This window comes from Cryptomeria japonica, chromosome 8 (genome assembly GCF_030272615.1).
Source record: "Cryptomeria japonica chromosome 8, Sugi_1.0, whole genome shotgun sequence".
Classification (NCBI taxonomy): Eukaryota; Viridiplantae; Streptophyta; class Pinopsida; order Cupressales; family Cupressaceae; genus Cryptomeria; species Cryptomeria japonica.
This window is the reverse complement of record NC_081412.1, coordinates 475,383,179-475,409,760: the sequence shown is the minus strand read 5'-3', so window position 1 is coordinate 475,409,760 and position 26,582 is coordinate 475,383,179. Positions and strand designations below refer to the sequence as shown.

Here is a 26,582-nt window from a genome sequence, read left to right as displayed (position 1 = left end):
GAAATAAAGCTTCACCGGATGAGTCTATCTAGTTACCTATATCTCTACTCCAATCCTCATCTAGACATGCTCAAAGTGTAAAGTCATCATAAAATAAAAACCATACTATAAAATCCTTGAAAATATCTGAAAATCCTAACTACCAGAGCAAGGGTTCAACATAATGAATTCCTTCCTTCTGAGAATATCCATTGCAAACCAATCAATAACATCCAAGTCCATGCGTTGTCCTTTTCTAACTGATCCAACTCCTCTTCCTTGATCTTCAATTACTATTGAATTTTTTGATACTGCTGAAGTAACTAGTTCTAAATTATGTTCCGGTATAGGTGTTACTAGTTTAGTTAAGACCATTTCCACCGTCAGTTCTTGCTCATAAATTATGATTTGACTTCTATTCTCCTCATCCACCTTGACATTAGTTATCTTGATTCGATTGTGTGTATATTTTTTCATCAACGTTTCGAATCACACTCCGTGATTCATCATCAGGATGAAGAGAATTCCCAAGACATGAAAGATGTTGAGATGCAGATTTGAGGCAGAATATAAAGAGGAGAGGGGTGGGGGAAGGCACGAGAAACAAGGAGAGAGGAAAGAGAAAAGGAAAAGACCACCTGAAGGGTGGGAGACCTAAAAAACTCCAAGGGATAAACTACCCACAGAAAAGAAAAAAGGAAAGCCCAGCATCACAATCAAAACCACTAAAAAACACAAAAGACACAAAAGAAGAAAAGAATAAGGGACAAAAATTAAAAATTAAAAGAATAAATAAATGAATACAAATACATAACAGAATATACGCAAAGGCATAAACCAAAAGACAAAAAACCAGAAACAGATAAGAAAAGAGAAATTTACAATTCCAAAAGACAAGAGCAAATAAAAATAAACACACGATGAGGACTGAAAGCAGAAAAAACTAGAAAATAAACAAAAAGGAAAATAGACCAAAGGGGGAGAGGGAGACACACAAAAGAAGAAGAAAGATGGGGCGAAGTCAAGGAGGGGGGCGGGGATGACGCTGGAGGGCCAGAAGAAGAGGGTGCCACGAGATGCTAAGGTTTAACCCATCATCTCGATTAAGATTGGATGGGTGCCGAATGATAGCAATGGCCTCTTTAACTTTCCTCTTGAAAAAGTTGTTCTCCCTACACAATACCTGAGTGTCCTCCAAACAGATATGATGTTTGGTAGTGGTTGAATGCTCGGCTAAGGCTGATTTGAGGGCACGTTCATGCTTAATGTCGGCACTGTGCTCTTTTATTCGAGTCATGAACGAACGACCTGTTTCTCCAATGTAAGGAGTTCCACAGGAGCATACAATCTTGTATACACCTGACTCTGAAAAGGCATCCCTAGTGTCCTTAAGCGGTGGGGCATGCCTCTTGATGGTGGAAACAGGTTTGAAGGCACAACGGAGACCTTTTTTCCCAAGGATTTTTGAGATTTTGTGAGAAATGCCTTCAACATAAGGGAGAGAGACAAACGGGGCCTGAGATGGAGAGGGCACGGGATTCGAGATGGAAAGGAAATGAGATTTGGCTTGGAGGAAGGCCCTAGTGATCTGCTTGTTCGAGTAGCCATTCCAAAGGAAGACTTGACGAAGATGGGAGAGCTCTTGGTCTAAGTTATCCTTATCACAAATCCGATGGGCTCTTAAAGCCAATGTTTTGAGGATCCCAACTTTCTGGCTATGGTGGTGATGAGAAGACGAATGAAGATATAAGTCAGTGTGGGTAGTTTTGCGATACACCTGACGACCAAGGGATCCGTCAGGCTTTTTACAGATTAAGACATCGAGAAAAGATAAACGGTTGTTGGATTCAAGTTCTTTGGTGAAGGTAATAGACGGAAAAATGTTGTTGAGGTGAGTATGAAATTCCTCTAACATGTCCAAGCCGTGGGGCCAACATACATTGGTGTCATCCATATATCGCTTCCACCATTTTGGTTTGAGGGGGAAAGAATGTAAGGCCACCTCTTCGAAATGTTCCATGAATATGTTGGCAATGACCGGCGAGAGAGGGGAGCCCATGGCTACTCCGTCAACCTGTTCATAGATAACGCCTTGGAAGGCGAAGAAGGTTGACCTCAAGCAAAGTTCCACCAAAGAGGCGATGTCCTCATTGACCTTAAGCTTGACAATTTCTATGGAGTCTAGAATAGGGACCTTGGTGAAGAGGGACACCACATCGAAGCTCACAAGCGTGTCTTGAGGGTCCAACTTGGTGTCCTTGATAAACTGAACAAATTGGTTGGAATCTTTGATGAAGGAGTTGGAGTTACCAACAAGCGGGGAGATTAATTTGGCAAGAAAAGCGGCTAACTTGTAAGTTGGAGACCCAATGGTATCGACAATGGGTCTCAAAGGAATGTTGGCTTTATGAATTTTTGGGACCCCATATATACGAGGGGTCACTTCCTTAGACGGAAGAAGACGAAGCTTGGTAGAATCATCCAATGAGGAGTTGGAAATAGCAGATCTAACTGCCTTCAAAATCTTTGGGCACGGGTTACGAGACAAAATTTTGTAACTACTGGAATCCGAGAGGAGGATTTCCATTTTGGCCAAGTAATCTGGTTTGCTCATAATGACCGTGGCATTGCCTTTGTCAGCTCTTGAGATGATAAGGTCATTATTATGCATTAGATTATTAAAGGCCAACAGCTCAGCTTTAGGGATGTTGAATTTAGGAGGTTTAGCATAACGGAGCGCTACAGCACAATCTTGTCTAACCTCTTCAGCAACATCAAGGGGAAGGGTACGCACCGCATTTTCGATCTCGATGAGGAAGTCGATGTGCGGAACGTTGCGGGGAGTCAAGGCAAAGTTAAGACCTCGCTTGAGGAAGTTAAAAGCGAGAGGATCAATGTGGGCGGGAGAGAGGTTGACAACAAGTTTGGATTCCCAATTGCTAATGGAGTTAAGGATAGGAGCTGGCTTGGGAAGAGTGCCGAGACCCAAGGCGGGGGGTGGGGGGGCCGAAAAGACATTTGGACAAGACTGCAAGGAATGGGATGAGTTCACAAAAAGGGGAATGGTCGGGCAGGGTTTGCGTGGAGGAAGATGAGCCACGGAGGATGTGTCCACCTCCTCCGCAGGAAGAGCCGGGTGCGGTTGGACACATGAGCTTGAAAGACTAACTTCATGTGCCTGAACCGGGTGATGCGACAGAGAGGGAGTGGCTCGAGGTTGGAAAAGTTTGCAAGCTACGCAACTACAACAACAAGAAATGGCAGAGCAATTAAAGCTGAAGGCACGAGATTGGATAAACGAGGAAGAGGACAGCGTACCAGGAGTTGACCGAGGAGAGCCGTTGCTGAGGAGCCGTTGGTGAGTTGCAGGTTGAGCAATGGCGACGGACGGATCCAGAGGTGTGGCTGCATCTCCAATCTCCACGGTGAAATCTACTGCGCACTCATGGAACTTGATAAAATGCTGCAGCGGACAATCTCATAGCTTTAATTAGTTATCTTCACAATTCTCTGTAATCTCTTGTTATAACATCTATATGCTTTTCTTTCATTAGAATAAACAAGAAATATTCCTTCATTACATCTAGGATCAAACTTCCAATTCACTACCAGAGATTCTGAAATACTTAATTGTAGATGCATGACCAAACCTTAACTCATAAAGTGACTTACTGGTAAACCAAACTAGATCCAAGATCAAACAAATCTTTGAGAGTTAACCTTCAATCTGACTTCCAAAGATCTGAATCAGGCTTTTAGACCACTACCAGGGGCAATGCAAGATCTGTCATCAATTTGCCTCCCCCTAAGGCGAATGCCTTAGTTACCAGATGAATATCATGTCGGTGCAGGAACATTCTGCTATGTCGATTGAGTAACTGGGGTATATCCTTCAGCCAAATGAACATCTAAAGCAATTGATTATATTGGTTGAGCCTCAAAATTCATAACCCACTTCTTCTCATGCTCCTTCCGAATGGCATCAAGCTTCTGCTTTCCCTTCTCATTAGATTCATCACTTCATGTCGGTAGGTTGTTGCTTCTACAAAATTTAGCAATATGTCCTACTTTGTTACATGCATAACAAGTGACGTTATTCTCCTGAATTTATTTACTGTAACCTTGACCATTCCATGACCTACATTGATTAGCCATATGTCCAAACTTTTCACATGCATGACATTTCACATTCATTCTATAATCTTTTGTCCTATAAGCATACTTCTTACAATTTAAACACTGACCAGGAACTACATTATTATTTTGATTTTCTCCATTTCTACAATTTCTTGCCATATGACCAAGTTTATTGCAAACAAAGCATCTACAACTAAATTTATGTGCATTGGGTTGCCTTACCGGTGACCTCTGATTCCAGTTGACCTTCTAACTGTTTGTGTTATCCTGATTTCGAGTACTAGAGCTTTCTCCATGCTCAAATCCAAGACCTCTAGTGTCTCTAGAGTCCCTTTCATCTTTCAATAATTTATCAAGCTTAGCAGAACTAACCTTGAACTTATCTTTTTATTCATTTGCAATAGTCAAATCATCTCTTAGGATTTTTACCATTCTTTCCAATTCTTGCTCATTGTTTTGTGATTGCACCAATTCAGTTCTTAGTACATCATTCTCATGAACCAACCGGATGCATTCTTCAGATCTGTCTTTCAGAGATATAGCAAGATTTTATTCATTCTTCTTCCAGTCTTCAATCTCCTTGGACATCCTCATAGTTAGGGCTTGCATTTGATTCTTCATGACAATATTCTCCTAACAAAACTTCTGGCATTGTTCCTTATAGGCATCCTTCTCTTCATTATCCTAATTTTGTAAAAGTTCCTTCCTTTTAGCTTGGGCAGATGACAACCTATCTTGCAGAGTAAAAATGAATTCCTTCGAATATCTCAAATCATCTTGCAACTTCATGTTCCTCAATCTTTTAACATCATAGTCTTCAAGTGCTACTGGAAGTTCCATCCTTAAACTTATCTCCATAGATTTCGGATACATGATCTTCCTCAAGCTGTTAGACTTACTTCGAGGCACCAAGATCTAATACCAATTGTTGGGATCCAAGAACACTAAGAGGGGGGGTGAATCAATGTTCTACCAAAATAGAGAAATTTAATCTTATTAATACAACAACTCAGCAACTAGTAAACATAATAGCATATAACAATAAGAAACAATGCAACCACAAAGATGAACACCATAACACCACAAATTTATATGTGGAAAACCTCAAAGAGGAAAAACCACGGTGGGGTTGGAGACCCAGAATATCTATCCACTAATCAGATGAAAAAATATTACAATAAGGGGCCTACACATGCAGGAAGGCCAATAGCTATAGCACACTGCTCATCATAAAAGGAGTCTCGTTGACTATAGAAAATATTGGACAACAATCCAGAATAAAGATTGAACTACAAGTATAGCATCTCCCATACCCGAGTATAGTTTTGGTTAAGCTCAATACCGAAGGCCTTAAACCTCTTCCACAAACCCAATTCGATCACCTATGATCGACAAAATCCTCTGCATGAATTATTATTACATTATTTTCTTGCATACCATGATCTACAAACAGGTCTTACATCATATTTATACCAATCCAAGACCTAAACAATTAGGTCAACCACCTAAAAGATAATACAATAAATCCATAACTTAAACTCACAATCTAATGATCAACTAAGTCGGCCTAAGACTGAAACATTATAATCCAGTCAATGAATCCAATTGGTAACGTATCAAGAACAATAACCCACACGTTACATAAACCGATCCATAACCTAGATAGCACCAGACCCAATTTAGGTCCACACAGGCTAAAGCAATGATTCCAATCAGTCAAGGCTCGAACACGATCACCATCAATATCCTGAATCCCTACTAGAAGACACACCAACACCACTTATGCATAATATCAAAAGATCTTCAACAAATATCTGTCGATGAAACCCTCACCTGATCAATAAACTAGGCTTACCAGCATATAAGATAACACCCGATCAAGAAATCAATACCAACCAACTGAACATATATCTGAATAGCATGAATAGAAAAAATCTAAAACATTAAAATCTATGTGATGGTTCCAATTCTTAATAACTTCTTTTCAATACATCATCTTTTTACGCTATTATTTTTTTAATATTTTGAAGAATACTATCTAATATACAATAAAAGTATTTTTTCTCTATCTTGCTTCTAGTAAAGATTGATTTCATCAAATCAATCCCCTTGAATTCTTTTCAAAAATATTATAATTTTTTATATAATATTATGAAAATGATACATTTTTTCTTTTTTTTTTTTATCACAAATGAAATTCTTATGTCAAGATTTTGGAGCATGCACACCCTTTCATACATTACTTCTAGTAAGAAAATCGATGCTAATAAAATCTACTTATTGGAAGGAAATTTTTTCTCAAGGTATAATACACATCATGACCAATTATTTTGGTTTAGAATTTTCTAAAATCCTTTCTCTTTAGTTTATATATTTTGCAAACCATGAGGATTTTCATAATAAAAATTTGTCAATTTGTCTAAAGTGAAGTCTCAAAAATTCTTGTAAATTAGTTTTTTTCAACTCTAAAGGATATATTCATTCAATTACTTTCATTAAATCGAGTGTAGTGAAGGGTTGAACCTTATTTTCTATCTATTTTATTATTGGGCGGTACAAAGTGATTGCCACTAGCTCTAACTTGAAATGATATGACCACTAATATGTGAAGTTAAGGATATTTATGGATCACAAGACCTTAATGTTCTCTATACCTGGATTCTTTATATCGAGACATGGTTTAATTAAAAACAGGTTCCTCATGATGATAAAGTTCCTTTCTCAAAATTAATTCTCTTTCAGTAAATATTTGATCATTTAACACTAAATAACACAAAATCCTATTTTAAATTATATCAACTTGTTGCAAATAGGAAGACTAATATATTTATTCCATCTATGATCAATATTTTCATATCAAGTGGTGCAACATATGACAAGGATAATAGATATCAATGTAAGATTATATTTAACAATTCAAATGATTAAGGATACTCATTTGAGTGTATGATATAAGAGTTTTCTCTCATCCTTAATTTGAAGAATGGGTTATAAGAACACTTGTTTAGGGATTTTAAATATGCTACCTTAGCAAAACTTGATTCTAAATTCAACTAAGAACAATTAGTAGAAGGAAAATTTGTTGCCCAATATATTGCATTTCAATCTTACTTTATATACATCCTTCAAAAGCTACAAGTTGTCAACCCAAAAAAAAAAATGTTGGGAAAATTTCTTCTCATTCTATACATTTTTCTCTTTAGATACTAATAAATTTGATAAATTATGTAATTATTATAATATGAAGGGACATCAAAAGTTTGAATGTTTGAAATAAAGATGAAGAATCTGATTGTATAACTTCTCATGATGATCAAAAGAACAATGACCCCACTAATACTTTTGGTGATGATAGGAGATATAATTAGTTGAAAGGTACAATTAATAAAATCACCTTGGTGAAAAATCATTCTATTTTAGACTGATTTGATAATTTGTTTGTCGCTCATGATCACTTGTAACATGATTTCTTTATGGATTACATCATCAATAATTTCTCAAACAAACTTGATACTAAAGTTCATTATTAATAAGCTTCACTTATTGATTGATCCATATCTTCATCTATATTCACTTAGATGGAATGATAAAAGCTTAGTCTCTTTAATCATACATGTACCATTTCTTTTGCATTTGGTCCAAAATTCATTGATAAGGTCACCTATGATGTGACTACAATATATAGGTGTGGCTTGTTGCTAGGAAAGCCCTTTTAGTATAATGGGAAAGCTTATTAAGGATCCTTTTATAACAAATATATAATATATTAGAATAGTAATGCATACTTAAATATACATACAGTAGTAAAAATCTAATACATAGTTGAAAATATGCATGTGTAAAATTATCAATTAGGCAAAAGAACTCATATTAACTTTTGTATGGCCATAATCTAATGATTGTAAAAAAATATTATTTTCAAATGATATTATAATATTGATAAATTATTGCAAATAGATTGACTTGTGTTTTTTGATCCATGGACACTTCACCAATAATGAGAAGCCAACTGCACTATTGGCATTTATCTTGTTGTATCTCTTCCTAATGCCCCATTGCATTGATACACAATAATTTTGAATTATATGATTTATTGTCTAAAAAATGTAGATAAATTGAGTGCATACCCATTTGTTTCATCAAATTTTTTTGTGTATTGAATTTCAGGCATTAAAAAAGATCACCATAAAAAACTAATATCCACTTGTGGAAATTGATGACCTTTTTGGATCAACTTAAAGGTGCCATATTATTCTTAAATGTTGATATAAAGTGTGGGTATCATTAAGTTAAATTTATGCACTCAAATTCACACTTATGGACAAAACATTTTAAAATAGAATTTGACATACATAGGTGTTTCTTATAAGAAATAGCAATAGTTTGTATATAACCAAAATTTCTGATTGATTATTTGATGTCTTTGAGAGGTGTTGGTTGATTATTGAAATGCTCTCATATTTTAGCCATATATCTTAGTTTCATTTCTGTAATTTTAAAAAGTTAATCTTTTTTATTTAGTTGCAACTTTTTTAGTAAATTTGTATTTTTTTTGTGAATTTACATTTCATTGATCACTCACAAATTCTCCAAGAGACATAATTTATCATTAGTCAAGATGTATAGATGAGCACTAGTAATCTTTGAATCAAAACATTATGAAATACACTCTTGCTTTCACAAATCTCCCATAATATTTTAGAACTCAAAGGTGACCAAAGAAAGATTGCCTATAATTCAATGCTCAAAATTTCACGAGTCCAATCACATGCTTCTATCTCAATTATTTCAATATTTATTTCTCCAAATTTGAATACTTGATTCAAATAAAAATCAATAAAAAAATTCAATTTAGAAAGCTACTATTTGCTTATATATTAGAATATATTTAAACTGAACTCTTTTACATAAATTAAATTTAGAATATTTATTTTCTTTAATTTGTCTATCTTAAAGAATTTATTGATTCATAAGATTTTACAAAATTGAATTATTCCATTCAAATACAAGAATTTCTTATTCATTATTATAAAAAACACAAAAAAATATTATTATTATTATATCAAAGTAAATTTTATTTATATAATTGCATTCATTCAAGAATAAAAATAAAATGTCCATCCAATCATTTAATACAATCTTTTAGCTCAACATATTTATTTTCATAAAATAATAAAATGATAAACACATTCATGTCCACATTCTAGATTGCACAAGGTAAATATCCAAAGCACAACTTAGGCTTATTGTTTTGAAAGCTTTGGAAACATCTTATAGTGGAAAAGATTATAGTGATCGCATTATAGTTTTCTAATATACTAGATTGAACCAAGAGTAAGTATTATTATGATTTCATTAAATAAAAGGTACAAAAACATGATATAAATTGAATAACATATTATGGCTTCAAAAATCAAGTATTAAATTATTTTTTAACTAAAATGAGGGTGAAAATGAATTTTCATTAATATTTTACTTAAAATGTTTAATCACTAATACTATGTTTGTTGTCATTTATCTTGTTACACATTTTTTTTTTTTAAATAACCATTTATAATATTATATTTATGATATTTTAAAAATATATTTTGATTTTTTGGACAAAGGTAATGTGCCTTGTGATGACCATCAAGCATACTTTCAACTATATAAATTTATATAATTTACTAATAAGAAGAGCCTTCATATATTGTACGATGACCTTCACAACATAGTCTCATTACCTTAGTTGAACAAATATATGTCTCTAAGGTTGTACCACATACAACTCAATAATTCTAATCTTATCATCATATGCATGGAAATTGGATTGGTAGATGGTTTCTACCTCAACTATAAATTTACAAGCCCATTAATAGATGAGAAAATAACATTATGTGTGATATAGCAAATGTGGCTAATCATAGGAACTCAGATTTGTCATGAGCATAATATTATTGTGTACATATAACACATCCATTTTTAAAAAATACATAAACAAAAATTATTGATGTCTATGCATAGCACAATAATGTGATGCTTATTGTGCACACTTTATTGCATCACATAAGAAATTCCACAACTAGCATATTTCACAAGTGGTGTTGGTGGCATGCTTAGTGAGGCTTAGGTATCTTTTATATGTAACTCTTCATCTTACTATTGCAAGCCTATTGATGGATAATATATATTTCACCTTTATTTATATATTCAATGCACCTTATCTAATGGCTACATACATGCACTAGTGAAATCAATATTTCATATCTATAAAGATTACACTAGTGATGACCTTTATGTGATTATCTTTCTTCTATCACTAGTGACATGTCCATAAATGATCCATCCTATTCACCTTCATATAATTTTCCCTTTTCCCTCACTAACTTATGCCTTGCATTTTATTGATGATATATTTATCTAAAAGCACAATTGTAGAGGTTTATCTTCTCACATTCAAATTAATGATTCCTTCTTCTCTCACTAACACATGTATCACACTTATATGTAAATCGCATGCACTCATCTGGGAATCATAATGATACATGAGCTATTAATATAGACTCTATAGTCTTATTAATTTTATCTTGTTGAACACCCAACAAGATTGAGAGGGGAGGTGAATACGTTGAGAACTTCAAAAATAGTTATTAACAAACTTATTCAAAATAATCACTTTAATAATCAACACATCAAACAAAAACACATGAACACTAGATATACATGGAAAACCGAAACAAGGAATAACCATGGTGAGTAGCTAACTCACAATATGAATAAAAAAATTTACAACATTTTAGGCTTGTAGCCGAGCACCAACACCTAAAGTACTTGCAAAGATAAGGTGCACTACCTTAGGAAAGATACATAAGAACTTGTGTAGCTGAAGAACACTTGTTCAAGTCAAGATACAAACTTCTACTGAAGGACTCAATGTTATTCAGCAATGAATGAAATGGTTGAACTAAAATTGAGAAGGATTCTCCAGATCATGAAATTGTCCTTGGACAGTAATCAAGTGACCAATAGCATGGCAAACATCTTTGATGATCTCCACTATCACAACACTCTATCTAGTAGAATATATCAGCTTAAAAGATCTTCCCAAACTAACTTTCGCATAACCACAAACTCAAATTTGCTTGCAAATCATTCACATACACTTCTCACACAATTCACTTCTCATCCATACTCAATTAATCCTTCCACGCATATTATATATGAGATACAAAATTGAAATCCTAAACAAGGGTCGACCAAGACAATTAAGCCACCTAGACCAAATATACTTAGATTGGCCCACTCTAGGTGAAAGAGGGAACCAAAAACAAATCCTAATACATCATCCCATGAACAATGTGACAATCCACACATGCTAGCACATATTCCAAAGGATATTACAAAACATAACGTGTAGTTATAATCAGTCATTCGGCCATATAATCACTTCCAATGCAAAATACTCCATGTGGATCTCTACAAACCAAAGTGAGACCCGAATAGTCACCCCAACACATCTTCCAACACATATCTAAACCAAAAGAACATGATCCACTAAAACTCAATGCAATTAGCATCATATCTAGAGGGCACCAAAAACATTCCAAACCACCCTGAATACAAGATGACACAACCAACACAAAAGAGTATTCAAACCAAACTCTATCCAAATAACCAAGGTCTGGAAAAGCATATAGACCAATATCCATCTAGATAACCAGGTTTCACATCAATGACAATCATACAAGATCATGCTTCTAACTCTATCCCTTTATAATTTCACACTTAGTATGCACCCACTTTTTAAATTGTGTTTAATATGTATCTTATTTATGTTTAACTATGCTCAGTATTAGGATTGTTTCTAGTAAATAAGTGCATTCCTTTATAATTGACCTTTCTCTTGTCTCAACTTCTAGGACTAGCATGCCTAACACCCCTATCCCAGTAGTTTAGCCCTAAATTATAAAGTACAAATGTCAAATTTGTAAGTAGTGTAAATTTTCCCTTTGATGTTATCCTTCCCTAAAAATTAAATTCAAAAAAGTGAAAATTGCATTTAAATGCAACTACCTCTCATTAAAACCCTTAGCCTTCTTGATACATTCTATGAGCATTGAATCAAGCATGAGCAATTTAATTGATCACAAAATTTGTAATCAAGAAGAAAAATGTTCAAGCATACATCTATGTTACAATATTCATGATCAATCACAATGTATTTCTCTATGATGAAGGCATGCATCATCAAATTTTAGCAACGTGAAGCCTTGTGTGAAACTTCATGCAATGGGTTTCATACTTGAAGAACTCCTTCTTCTTTCTCTAGAAGTCAAGATGATATCTTTCCCCACTATATCCCAATATTCTTTAAAGAAGGAGGAAAACCATCAGGCCCAAATATTTGAAGGGTCCTAGGAGAAGACAACCTCTGTGAAAAGTCCTCATTTGAAAATATATATTCCATATATTCAAGGTTATCTGGATTGATAGTGTCTGGGATAACATGAAGAATCTTATCTAAGATATATATCATACAAGGATCAAACATGCTCAAGGAGGGTTAAGTAAAGAGAAAAAGAAATTAATGGCATCCTGGTAAATGTCTTCAACTTGAGAAAGGGAATCTCCATCCAACCTTATTGATTCTTGTGTTTTTTTCCTTTTATTATGCTTAAGCATATATTGGCAGAAAAAAATTGTATTCCTATTGCTTTCTTTTACACAGAATTCTAGATCTCTATTTCTAGAAAATTTCCTCCTTTAGAACAATATTATGAAGATCAACCAACAGATTCATCTCAATATTGACTTTATCGGTTACATAGCACCAAAAATCTCCATATCCATTTACAATTCCTAAATTCGGGTTTTCAAAGCTTTCTTCTAAGTGAAAATATTGCCAAAAGAAGATTTTCCCTAAGAAAAAAGATTATTTTTCAGCAATTTCAATTTGTGGGCAACTATAAACATTATCATGCCTTGAATGTTAGAGTTTCATCACTGAGCTGCCAAGTCTTTGAAATTGGGGTGTCAAGTCCACATGGGTTCAAATCTAAATGATAAACATATTTTAGATCTATCCAAAAGCTAGTGAAATAAGATAGGGCAATGATACTAGCCAAATAAGATATGGAAAGAAAGATGACAATGATAAAAAATATCCTAGGAGGAAAAAAGAAGACACTAATCAAGGCAGACATAAAAGAGGCCATCATGATTTCTCAAACAATACCAAGTAAAGCTTCTACCCTCTAGACATAGGTCAACCAATTTACCTTTAGTTAGAAACTCATGGTCCTACATACTATTAGGTAAGTTGGGGAATCATCTTATCTTTTTAAGGGGATAAATACGGGTGTTAAAGTCCCCCACTAAAATTGACTTTGAATCCTAAAAATGAGACCTTGACGAAAGAAGTGAAGCTCATAGGCCCCTTTTTAATATCAAGCTATATGAAGCATAGATATTAGAGAGGACAATCTCCACATAAGAAATTCCATCTCTAAAGGAAAAACTTTGAGAGTTCGTATACTGACATCTTAAAGCCCCATTAATATTATGAGGTTCCACATGGTGACTAACCCCCCTGAGGTGTTGAACACTCGGTAGGACTAAGAGGAGGGGTGAATCACTCCAGAACTTCAAAATAGATTACTAATAAATAAAATTAACTTACTTAATAATAACACATTAATCATCAGCACATAGGCATCAACCATCAACAATTGAACCCTAGATTTAAATGGAAAACCAAAACAGGAAAAAACCAAGGTGAGAATCTAACTCACAATATGAATAACAATATTTAAAAAGTTTTCATCTTATTGCCACTTAGAGAACCAACACGTAAAGGACTTTCAAAACTAAGGTGTGTAACCTTAGGCAATATGTAAAGAGGACTTTCCCAATTGAAGATCACTTATTCATGACAAAATACAAACTACTACTGAAGGACTCACTATCAGTCAGCAACAAATGAAATATTTGAATTGAAATTGAGAAGGATTCTCCTAAACATGAATTTATCCTTGAGAAACTAAATCAAGTGACTAACATTATGGAAAGCATATCTGATAATCTTCACTATCACAACACAATGTCTTGCAAAATATATCACCTTCAAAGCTCTTCTCAAACTGATTGCACAACCTCAAACTCAAATCTGCTTGCAAATAATTTGCATACACTTCTCACACAATTCACTTCTCATCCACACCACAATTTATCCATCTGCACATCTTAAATATGAGATACAATATTAAAATCCTAATTAAGGGTCGACCAAATTAGAATAAGCAATATCAAGAAAAATTAACCACCTATACCTAAAATACTTAATTTAGTCCACTCCAAGAAAAATATGGAACCAAAAAATACTACAATATATCCTTCCATGATCTATCCACCAATTCGTACATTCTAATATATACTCCAAAGCCATTACTGAACATAATGTGTATATAAAAATAGCAACATGTTAGCCACATAACCTCTTCAGATGCAAAATACTCAATGCAAATCTTCACCCATCATGGTGAGACCCAAATCAACATTTCAACACATCTTCCAACACATGTCTAGATAAAAATAGTATGATCCACTAAACTGCAACACAATCAACAACATATTCGGAGGGCACCAAAAGCTTTTCAAACCATCTTGAATATATGATGACACAACCAACACCAAAAACATTTAATTGCAACAGAAAACATAATTTCGTAATAACAAAGAGCATATCCAAACCAACATCCATCCAGATAACTAGGTTTTGATATATCAATGCCAACCATAAAAGCTCATGCTACCAACAAAATCCAACAATCTCTCCCTTCGTCATTGATGTAAACACCAATACAATTATTTTCTTGATAATACAAACAAATCACTTGATCCTAATAATCTCAAAACTTTCTCCCCCTTTGAAAACAATGACAAAGGGCATTGCAAACCATACTGACCAAATCACACCAATTATCCCCTTGAGAGAAGCAACAACATCAATCCAGGAAACAAGGATAAGCACTAAGTCCCCCCTAGAAAGATGCACCATTGAAAATGCATCTAGTTAGAAAAAGGAGGGGCAATAACCCCTAGCTTATTCCTAAGATACTTAAAAGTATCCTTCACCAAAACCTTGGTAAAAATGTCTACTACTTGCTCTGTTGTAGAAATATATTCTAGTCTGACTTCTTTGTCCTACAACCTTCTCTCTTAAGAAACGATATCAAGTTGAGATATGTTTAGTTCTTGAATACATAACTATTCTTCAAAATGTTTATAGCCCTTGTATTATCACATATAATAGTAATATCTTCATCAGATACTACTTTGCTATCCTTAAGAGTCTACTTCATCCACAAAAATTGAGTATAGAAAGATGTTGCAGCAATATATTTAACTTTTGCAATGGGTAATGACACAAATTCTTATTTCTTACTCATCCATGAAACCAATTTGTCTCCCAAAAAGAATGCACCACCACTAGTACTTTTTGTGTCATCAATACTTCCGGCCCAATCAATATCTGTATATGCTTTCAACATGAAATATACATCCTTTGTATACCATAGACCAAAGTCTTGAGTTCCTTTCAAATATCTAAAAATCTTCTTCAGTACTCGATCATGAGTTTTCTTCGAACTATCTTGAAATCTTGCAACTAACCATATAGCTTGCATAATATCTGGTCTAGAAGCAATAAGATATAATAGTCTTCCAATCATAGATGTGTACTTCTTCTGATCAACATCTGCAGATGTATCATCTTCGCCTAATTTACATCCAATAGCTAAAGGAGTAGTAGGAGGTTTACAATTCTGCATATCAAACTTCTTTAAAATCTCTTTAACATACTTAGCTTGAGAAATAAATATTCCATTATCCAACTAAGTAACCTTAAGACGAAGAAAGAATGATATCTCTCCAAACATAGACATCTCAAATTATTTATGCATCTCTTCCATAAGTTTTTTACACAAGCCATCACTTCCTCCAAAGATAATGGCATCAACGTAAATAACAACAATCAACAACTTAATGCCTTCAGCCTTAAAACAAATATCATCATCTATAATTCTTTACTCAAATTTTTGTTATAACAAATATTTTTTTAGTCTTGCATACAACACTCTAGGTGCTTGTTTGAGTCCATACAATACCTTCTTTAATCTTCAAACCATATTCGGATCTTCTAACAATATAAATCCATTTGGTTATTCAATGTAAACTTCTTTTTCCATTTCTCCATTTGGAAATGCTAGCTTAATATTCATCTAATATAATCCAAAGTTAGAAAGAAATATTTTAATAGCTTCCATCCTAGCAACTAGAGAAAAAAATTCATCAAAATCAATACCTTCTACTTGAGAATAGCCTTTATTTACCAATCTTGCCTTGTTCCTTGTGACTTGTCCTTGTTCATTTAGTTTGCTCTGAGATGCCCACTTAGTTCCTATCACATTTCTATCCACCAGTCTAGGTATTAGCTCCCAAGTCTGATTCTTTTGTATTTGATTCAATTATCCTTCCATTTATTTCACCTAACTTTCTTATTTGATCACTTATTCATATGATTTAGGTTCAATCAATGAAAAAGAACAATAATTAGATTGCTCATTTACCTTTATAACACTTCTTCTTGTGTAAACTCCTTTGCTATTATCTCTAATTATTTGATCTTCTAAATGATTCCTCTGCACATATTTTGAGGTCTTGATTGGTTGCTCCAATTCTTCTTTATCTTCTTTTGTTTCATTTGATTTTTCTTCATTGTTTCCTTCTAGATCTTTATTTTTTTCTACAACAACAAGAATAATCTCAAATTCGATCTCTTGAATAGGTTCAGGGCCAGTCTTATCACATACTTCACATACTTTCACATTTAAACTCTCCACTATCTTGTTTAATCTCTTAGTGTAACACTTGTAGAATTTTCTATTTGTAGCATATCCCAAAAATATTTCTTCATCTGCTCTGGTATCAAACTTTATAAGGTTATTCTCATCTCTTTTGATTTAGAAATTACTCCCAAAGGTTCTAAAATATTTCATAGTGGGTGGTCTTCCATACCACAACTCATAAGGTGTCTTAGTATGATTTACTCTTATCTAAGCCCTATTAAGAATGTAAACAATACTATGCACAACTTCTTTCTCTTACACATTAGCCAAGTTAGCATCTTTCACCATAGTTCTAGCCATCTCATTGAACATCAAAATACATTATTAATAAACAACATAAACTTACATAGCAATAACATATTAATTATCAGTACATAAGAATCAACCCTCAACACATGAACACCAAATTTACATAGAAAACCAAAACAGGGAAAAACCATGATGAGAATCTAATTCACAATATGAAAAATAATGTTTACAATATTTTAGGCTTACTACCAAGGAGAATAAAGAACCTGAATGACTTGTAGAACTAAGTTGAACAACCTTAGGCAAGATCAATTAGCAAAAAAAATTATCTATTTTTCGCATATATTTATATTCAATTGGTAGGCCATTTAGTAAGTAATGTTGTATGTGCAGTAATTATATCAATGGAGAAGTTATAAGTTCAAATCAACTATGCATACACTTACTGGGATCTAAACATGATTAAATAAATCTCTGAATTAGGAAGATAATAAAACTCCATTACCAATAATATCATGTTATTTTTGCAATAGGTAGCGGAAGAGAGATGGATAGATTGGGATAGAGAGAGAAAGAGAGAGATGGGAGAAGAATTACTAAGATAAAGATAGATAAACATAGAGGACAGAGGGATAGCTAGTGACAAAAGAGGTAAATATGTAGAGAGAGAGAGAGAGAGAGAGAGGAAGAAATGGAAAAATATAGATAGAGATATGAAATGATATAAAAAGAGGTAGAGAGGCATAGAGATATAGTGGTATAGAAAGATGGAGAGATGAGGAGATATAGATAGAGGGAGGGAGACAAAAATAAATATGGAGCTAACGAGATAAAGGAAAGAGATATAGATATAGAGGTCTAAGAGGGGGAAGATGGATAGAGAGAGGAAGAGATATCTAGAGATAGAGGGGGGAGAGAAAGATGGATAGAAAGATTAAGATAGATTGAGAGAAGAATAGGGATACAAATAGAAAAAGAGGAGATATAAAGGGTAGGGATAGAGAGGGAGAGATAGAGAAGAGGATATAGAGAGAGATAGAGAGGAAGATAGAGAGAAATAGAGATGTAGATAGTGAGATAGAGTGATAGAGATAAGAGGAGATATAGAGAGAGAGGTGGAGGAAGAGAGAGATAGAGAGATAAACAACTAAAGAGAAGTAGGGATTAAAAGAATATATATTAAGAGGGAGAGATAAATAAGGAGAGATAGAGATATGTGGGGCTAAAGATATGGTTTATCATGAATCTTTAGGCTAATAGTGAAATATTCCTCTTACATGCATCATATAAATAATAGCATGTTATCCTACCAACAAACTTGGATGCCTTGTTTTTGGCATTATTCTCTCATATTTATGATATTCATCATGCACTATCATAATGTTGGTCAAGATTCATTTCCAATTTTTAACTCCATATAATCATGCTCTTACATGCACTATAAAATCTCTTCCAATATTGCAAGTGCTCTTATGCATCTTACGTGACATAGAGCTTTACATAATCTCATGGATCAAACAAAGACATATCTATGATATAATGATGAAGTAATTAGTGGCAAAAGTCACTTCACAAGAAAAAAATAGATAACAAATAAATACACATTTCAAACATTAGGACTTGCAAGGTGTATGAAATATATAATCCCAAGACCTAAGATATTAGTAGTGACAAATCCATCAATTTCTATATAGATTCTTCATATGTAAATTAATGTAGATATATTAGTTGTTCATGCTATTCAAGAAGCATAATAAGGGACCAAACTTAGCAATTATTAGATTTAGTAGGTGGAAAATAGTTGTAGATCTAGAGTTTTTAAGGACTTTTCTATTCTTTCAATAACTTGCTTCTCAAAATTTGCATCTAACAGTGTAATTGTAATGGTTTTGATGTTCATATAAAATGTGGATCCTTTTAGGGTTTATATATATATAGTTGGATGTGAATGTTCACATAGTTTTGATTATCCCCAAATCCAAAAGTGGTTGATAAAATTGATTTGTAACAAAAATTTACCCTGCAAGAATAATGCTTTTGTAAGTCTAACTACTCTCAACAAAGCCATGCGTTTGACAATCATAAAAATTGAGGCTTTAAGGACCTCCAAGATGCATCGTTTATTTATAGGGGAAGGAAATTATGAGACCCCACCTATAGCTATGTTTAAGGTTTGTACATTGTTTGTGAAAACATTCAGATAGATTAATGTGTTAGAGATATAACGATATTACATTGCAAATTGCCTACTAATTTAGTATTATTGTAATGTAAATAAAGGTAACTATAAATATCAAACTCCCATTAGTATATTAAATTAAGTAAAATGATAGAAATATAAGAAATGAAAAGAAAAATAAAAATACCAAGTGAATATTTTTATTCAAAGAAACGATCTCAAAAACCCATTTGCTTCTACAATAACGGAAAATATAAGTTGACTATATAAGAGCTTTCTAAAGTGGAATGTGTATTGTGATTTTTTTTACATATAGCCAATAAAAATATATGGAGTATATATTTATGCACTTATCCTATATGCAAATAGAACAATAAGAAAAATTTAAATTAATAGTAACTTAATTATTTTAACTACTATACATATGTACATAAAGAAAGTATGGAGATATAGAATTTAGAAACATAAAATTCATAATACAATAAAAAATAGAGAAGAAGAGGGTATGCACAACTAGCCATCCTAAGAAAGTGGATTCTAATGGATTGTAGGAAGATTTACAAATTCAAAAGTAAATGAATAAAAAATTAAAGTATTATTGTGAGATGGTAGAATATTATAGTCATGGGAAGTTTAGCTAATATAATATTTGGAATATAAAAACTAGTCCACTATATAAATTTATATCAATCATGCAAAATAATATCTTGGGCCAAAGAGTAAGAAAGGACAATAAAGAAAGTCTACATGACCTATGTGTATGATCACTACATTTAGATGATACTGAAAATAATATTATTCTAATCATTAATGATTGTCTACATGACTCTATGAACAAAAAATAAATTATGACTATTGATATTCATGCAATGATGATTTCATCTTAAATGATTTGAAATCAAGATATAAATTAGAAAATGGATAACAAATATTAGGAAACAACAAAATATTTATAGTAAATTTACAATTACAAATATTAAATTTAGCATTTGAAGTATAAAGGAGGTTATAATATGAGATAAAATATTGCTAAAATATTAATATAATAGATGCAATCTATAGTTTCAAATTATAGGATATGCCTATTTTGACATTACAGATATGTATCACATATTTAAGGAATTAACTTTTAGTGTAGGTGTATTAAATGCTAAATATTAAGTGTATGTTCCAATTAAGTGACTGAATGATAATATATATGATCTAAAAGTCCCTGAAACTAATATGATCCCTAAAGATCATCCATTTTTTGTGGAAATTTAGTGCTCAAGGGTTTCTAGAAATGTAGAGAAAAACCTAACATGATATAAGAACAAGATTCATGATAATTTTGAGTCGAAATCTTGTTGTGCATAATTCCAATAGTATATTTTCTCACCACTCCTACTATGGTGTCCTAGGGGCAGCTCAAAAACTTATAAAAAGATGATGAAGTAAGGTGTTAGATGCAAATGAAACTGAAATCCATGGCTAGGCATTGCGGACTTTCAAATTCATTAACAAATTTACTTAAAAATTATTGTAGAAGAAAACCAGAACATGGAGGGGGTTAAGGTAGAAAACCAAAGCATGGATGAAAACAGTGCGTAAACTTGATCAGTGAGAAAATTGAGATGAATGAAGATATATTTTGATCTACATTGTTGAAAAAGAAGAAAAAAGTTAGGATTCTTGAATGGAGGACCAATGTAAAAACCCTAGAGTTTCAACTTCGTGATGATGTTGTTGAGCATATTGCAAAATATCAAAGAAAACAATTATTTTATTTTTTTAAGTGGTATCCCCTCTTAAATAGAATTTTATAAATTAGCAAAAGTTAGTTGGGAAAATAGGGGATGGGAGATTGAGACAATAAGAGGATTGGACAAGGGTTATGTGTCTTGCATTTTCAAATTTGATGATCATGCCCAAGCAATTGTACAATATCATGGAGGGGACAAAGGGACATGGGCAATGAAAAATAAAAGGAATTGAACTTAGGAAATATTAAAAAAAGGGTAACAAAAACTTCCTATGCCAAAGGGACTAGTTGCACAAATAACGAAAAAGGCATAAGTTGTGACTAATGTGATTGGTAACCATAAATAACAAGTCAATGCAAAAACATAACATAGAGCACAATAAATACTTAAGGGATTAATAATTTTAAACCTTGCACAATAAAAATACCTGAAACCCTAGATTTTTTGGCAATTTATAATAGTGGCTTTGGTTGGGTATGGTTGTGTTAGAGTTATCTTGTATTAGCTAATAAATATTTATTTAATTATTAGTCTATTATGCTCTACACTTAAGCTAAACTTAGGCATTTAATAATATTATAGGTATTTAATAATTATTCTAATTATTAAATACTCTTTATCCTTTTAGGGTTTCTTTAGGGTTGCACATCTTTAGGGTTTATATTCTCCTGTCATAAGGATTGTATTGTAACTTTTCTTTTTCAATTCCCTCTCTGAAATGATAATCTGTTCTTCAGAGCCTTTTTTGTGTTTTGTCTCCAATCTTCTCTTGTGATAGGTATTTTGCTTGCAAATGCTCTTGGGATCTCAAAAGTTGTCCTTTCTGAAATTCTTCATGGTATCAGAGCCATCATTTGTTGTTTCTTGTTCCTGATTTCTTTTCAGAAGATTTTCTTTGGAGGTAAGGGTTTCAGTTCTTTTTTAGAGTTTTAAGTTTGGATCTGGGATATCTTTTTTGTTTTTGGGCATTTTGAGCTCAAAGCGACCTCACCATTGCACTTAGAATGCCCAAAAATCCCCATTTTCATATAAAATTTGTCTAGTTTGGACAAATTTAGCTTTGGGAAAATATTTGAGTTTGGTCCTTACAGGCATGTTTTTCGAGAAAAAAATATTTTTATTTTTTTACACCCTTTATGCCCTACAAGAGGGATTTTTTTCTTTTTGCCATAACTTGGGCAAACGGAGTTAGATTTTCGAAAATGAATAGGCGTCAGGAAGCTCTTTTCGAGCCCTACTCAGATCTGATGGTGAGATTTGCTAATTTTTTCATTTGGTACTTGTTTTTTTTCTATCCAAGTCAGCACTCTTTTCTGCACTCCAGGAGCCATAAATTGGGCAAACAGACTCCATTTTTGGAAACCAAATCAGCATTGAAAAGGTCTTGGAGATTTCTTCTCAGATTTGGAGTTATTGTTTTACAAAAAAATCACGAGGTACACAAAATAGTGTGTCACATTTTCTTTGCTTTTGTCTTTTTTTCTGGCTATCAGATTGTACTGGGTTTTTGTTTTACATATTATGGGGGGTGTTATTTTTTACCATTTTATGTAATTTACTTCAAAAAATTAGAACACCTAAACTCAAAACAAACAAACAAAAACCCCTTCTGCATCTTTTGTCTAGTCTGAAAGATCACTTAATTAAAAAAAGCAAGAGCAAGTTCAGGTACAGGTGCCCATGGCAGATTCTTTAGTTGAGCTTCTTACATCCCAGAACTATCACCTCTGGAAAGATCGTATGATGAGGCTTCTCAAATCAAGCGGGTTGTGGTCCTATTTGGATGCGGATCAGCCATTGTTGCAACATTCTTTTGAGATTCTTCAGCACCAGTATAAGATGGATGAGGCTATGGGTGTCAACTCCTTACATGTTTCAGACAACTTTCTTTTTCACCTTGATGGTTTGCTCACTCCTTAGGCTATGTGGTCCAAATTTGAAACTCTCTTTGGTATTGTCAATGAGTTCAAAGTATCATAGATTGAGGTCGAGTTCTCTTCCTTGTTACCTGAGTCTTTTCCTCACATTGAGGACTTTCTGAACAAGTTCAAAACAACCAGATCTGTCGTACACAGATGTGGTAAGAATAAGATAGACCCAGAGTGTATCTATCTAATTCTCTTTAAGCTTCGAGGTCCCTATCAGATATTTACTTCCACATTTTATTCTACCATGGATGCATTGGGTACATGCTTCACCATGCCTACTTTTGATGTATTTTTTGATCGCTTGACTCGTGAGCCGGCTCACCTATCTCAGTTGGACACTCTCATAGGATCATAGCTGAAATCATTGGTTGCTTAGATATCTAAAGAGAACAAGAAGCAGAAACTAAAGCCTAAGAAATATTCAGCTGGCAGTGAGTGTTCCTCCAAGCCACTGCCTAACTCTGATTACAAACCAAAGTCCTATCCCAAATAGAATCACTCTTCTAAGTCTGGTGAGTCTTCCTCCAAGACTAAGAAGAATTAAGATGAACTTTGTAGCTTCTATGGCAAAGAAGGTCATCCAGTTTCTCATTGTTGGAAACAATTAGAGGCCTTGCAGGCAGCCATGCAACAACATCATATTTCTCCTCCTCGGCCTCCATATTCCTCTTCTAGTGGGAAAGGGCATGCTCTTTCTGCACGAGCTATTCCTTCTGCATCCACTTGGATTATTGATCCTGGGGTTTCTCACCACATGACACACTCACTGCAGCTTGTTACCTCACTTGCTCATAGTAATACTTTACAGATTGTAGTTGGTGACTCGGCACAACTTTCAGTTTCAGGTTCAGGTTCTGTTCCATTGACAAGTGGTTGTTTTCAGGATGTTCTTTTGATTCATGATATTTCCACGAACCTCCTCTCTGTTTATCAGATTTGTCATTATGGCTCTGGTAAAATGATTGAGTTCTCACCACATTATGTAGTTATTCAAGAGCTCCATGATCCTGATTTGGTTGTGGCTACTGGTAATGTTGATCTTGATTCTCGGTTATATCGTTTTGATGGCTTTGAGAGTCCAGATGGTTGAGGTGTTTCTCTTGTAGCACATGCAGATTGTGTGAGTAGACTGTGGTATGAGCATTTTGGGCATGTCAACTATAGATAATTATAGCAGATGAGGACACAGGCACTTGTTATTGGGCTCCCTCAGATATCCTATACTCATGGTGTATGTCGAGGTTGTGCACTTGCAAAGCATCACCGTGATCATTTTCCTACAGGCAGAGCCACCCGTGCTAAGGCACCCTTGGATTTGATCCACAGTGATCTTATGTCATTTCTAACTCCCTCCTTTTTAGGGTCCAAGTATGTCCTCACTTTTATTGATGACTTCTCTAGATGCACATGGGTGTACTTTCTTCAGTACAAGTTTGGTGTCTTTGATTCATTTCGAGTCTTTAAGACATTTATAGAGAAGTGACTTGGTCTTTCTATAAAGAGGATATGCATAGATAATGGGAGAGACTATGTGAATTAGGCTTTTAAAGATTTCTACACAAAGCATGGTTTGCAGCCTCAGTTATCAGTTCCTCACACCCCTCAGCAGAATGGTGTTGCTGAGAGAAATAACAGAAGACTAAGGGAGATGGCCAATTATATGCTCCAGTCACATTCTATGAAGCCTGTTTTTTGGGCTGAGGTAGTTAATTGTACCACTTATATTCATAATCGGATGCCTCATAAGGTATTGCGCTAGTTGACTCCTGAGGAGGCTTGGTCCCATGTCAGGCCTGATGTTTCTTCATTCTGAGTTTTTGGTAGTGAGGCTTGGGAATTTATTCCAAATGCTTAGAGGAAAGTCATAGAGTGGAAGAGCCGACCACTCATTTTTGTTGGCTACTGTGAGGATATTAAGGCGTATAGGTTGTTTGATCCTGATTCTCGAGAGGTCTTATTTAGGCGGGATGTCTAGTTTGATGAGAACCTACCTCAGATGGAGTCTCCATCAACAACTTCTCCCTCACTACCTCCTCCTCTCTCTTCATATTTTGAGGATTCCTTCTTCCTTGAGGATGATGTAGATGATGATCCACCTTCACTGCCACCATCACCACCACCACCACCACCACCTGCTGCTCAGCCTTTGCCCAAGTGGGCTTGGTTTACAGTTGATGTTGTTGGTTCTCTGGCAGGTGACCCTACTGACACTCATCATACTCCTACACAGACATCTAGTTCTAGTCTTCTAAGTCATTCCATTTGGGATGATCCTCAGAAATTTTCAGAGGTGACATGTCACTCAAAGTGGGATAGGGACATGGATGAGGAGTATTCTTCTTTGATGAAGAATCATACTTGGAATCTTTGTTCTCTTTTGAAGGGTAGGAAGTTGGTTTGGTGTAAGTGGGTGTATCATACCAAGTATGCTATAGATGGTTCTATTAATAAGTATAAGGCTTGTCTTGTTGCGAAGGGGTTTTCTTAGGTGGAGGCTATTGATTACTCTGAGACCTTTGCTCCTGTCACCAAGATGAATTCTATTCACTTTGTACTTTCTTTTGTAGCTTCACAAGGATGGACCATTTTTCAGATGGATGTGAAGAGTGCTTTCTTGCATGGAGACCTTCGTGAGGAGATCTATATGGAGAAGCCTCAAGGATTTGTGCAAGATTCTTCTTTGGTTTGTAGACTTCGACATTCATTATATGGTCTCAAACAGGCTCCTCGGGTCTGGTATGAGAAGATGGACTCCTTGCTTTCCACATTGTTTACACGTTGTCATTCTAATCCTACAATCTACATTTAGCATCAGGGGGGTGATATAGTTATTCTTGTGCTCTATGTTGATGATCTTATCATCACTGGTAGCTCATCCTCCTTGATTCAAGATATTTAGTGAGCCTTGATGGAGCAGTTTGAGATGATAGATCTTGGCCATCTGCACTATTTTTTGGGCCTATGGGTTATTCAGTCTTCTGATGGGATTTCCATACTTCAGTAGAAGTATGCTCTTTATATGCTTTATAGATTTGACATGCTTACTTGCAAGCCTACTCCCACACCATTACAGTCAGGTGTTGTTTTGTCTACCACTTGTCCTACACCTTTTGTGGATTCTACCTTATATGCAGTTGGTTGGCAATTTGTTGTACCTGACCCATACCCGCCTGGACCTTTCTTTTGTGCTTGGTCTTATCTCTCAGTTCTCCCATGATCCTCATGAGAGCCATTGGCAAGTAGCCAAACATATTTTGAGGTACATTTGGGGCACTACACGGTTTGGCATTCACTATACTTCAGGATCCCCTCACATTGTTGGCTTCACCGACTCAGATTGGGCTAGTGATGCTCAAGATCAGAAGTCTACTTTTGGCTTTTTTTTTTGCCTTGGTTTAGTCCTATCACATGGTCTTGCAAGAAGAAGTCTGCTATTGCATTATCATCTACAGAGGCTGAGTACCGAGCAGCGGTGTTAGCTAGT

The 26,582-nt window shown here is 34.3% G+C and overlaps 1 protein-coding gene across 1 annotated transcript; it reads right to left on the bottom strand.

Annotated features, from left to right (window-relative positions):
• Nucleotides 1-1,000: 1,000 nt before the first annotated feature.
• LOC131857737 (uncharacterized) lies at nt 1,001-26,313 on the bottom strand. The gene is made up of 3 exons (XM_059210444.1): nt 26,254-26,313; nt 1,487-3,442; nt 1,001-1,387 (listed from the first exon to the last, which is right to left on the bottom strand). Exons 1-3 carry the CDS (start codon nt 26,311-26,313, stop codon nt 1,001-1,003), a joined length of 2,403 nt encoding a protein of 800 aa, XP_059066427.1.
• Nucleotides 26,314-26,582: the final 269 nt, after the last annotated feature.

What these genes read in the sequence shown, in the direction of transcription:
- LOC131857737 (XM_059210444.1), bottom strand. Translation starts at nt 26,313, where the DNA reads ATGGGAGAACTGAGAGATAAGACCAAGCACAAAAGAAAGGTCCAGGCG. An exon ending in TCCAGGCGGGTATGGGTCAG is followed by an intron (nt 3,443 to 26,253) that starts GTACAACAAATT and finishes TGTCCGCTGCAG; the next exon opens with CATTTTATCAAGTTCCATGA. An exon ending in CTCCATCTCAGGCCCCGTTT is followed by an intron (nt 1,388 to 1,486) that starts GTCTCTCTCCCT and finishes TCCACCATCAAG; the next exon opens with AGGCATGCCCCACCGCTTAA.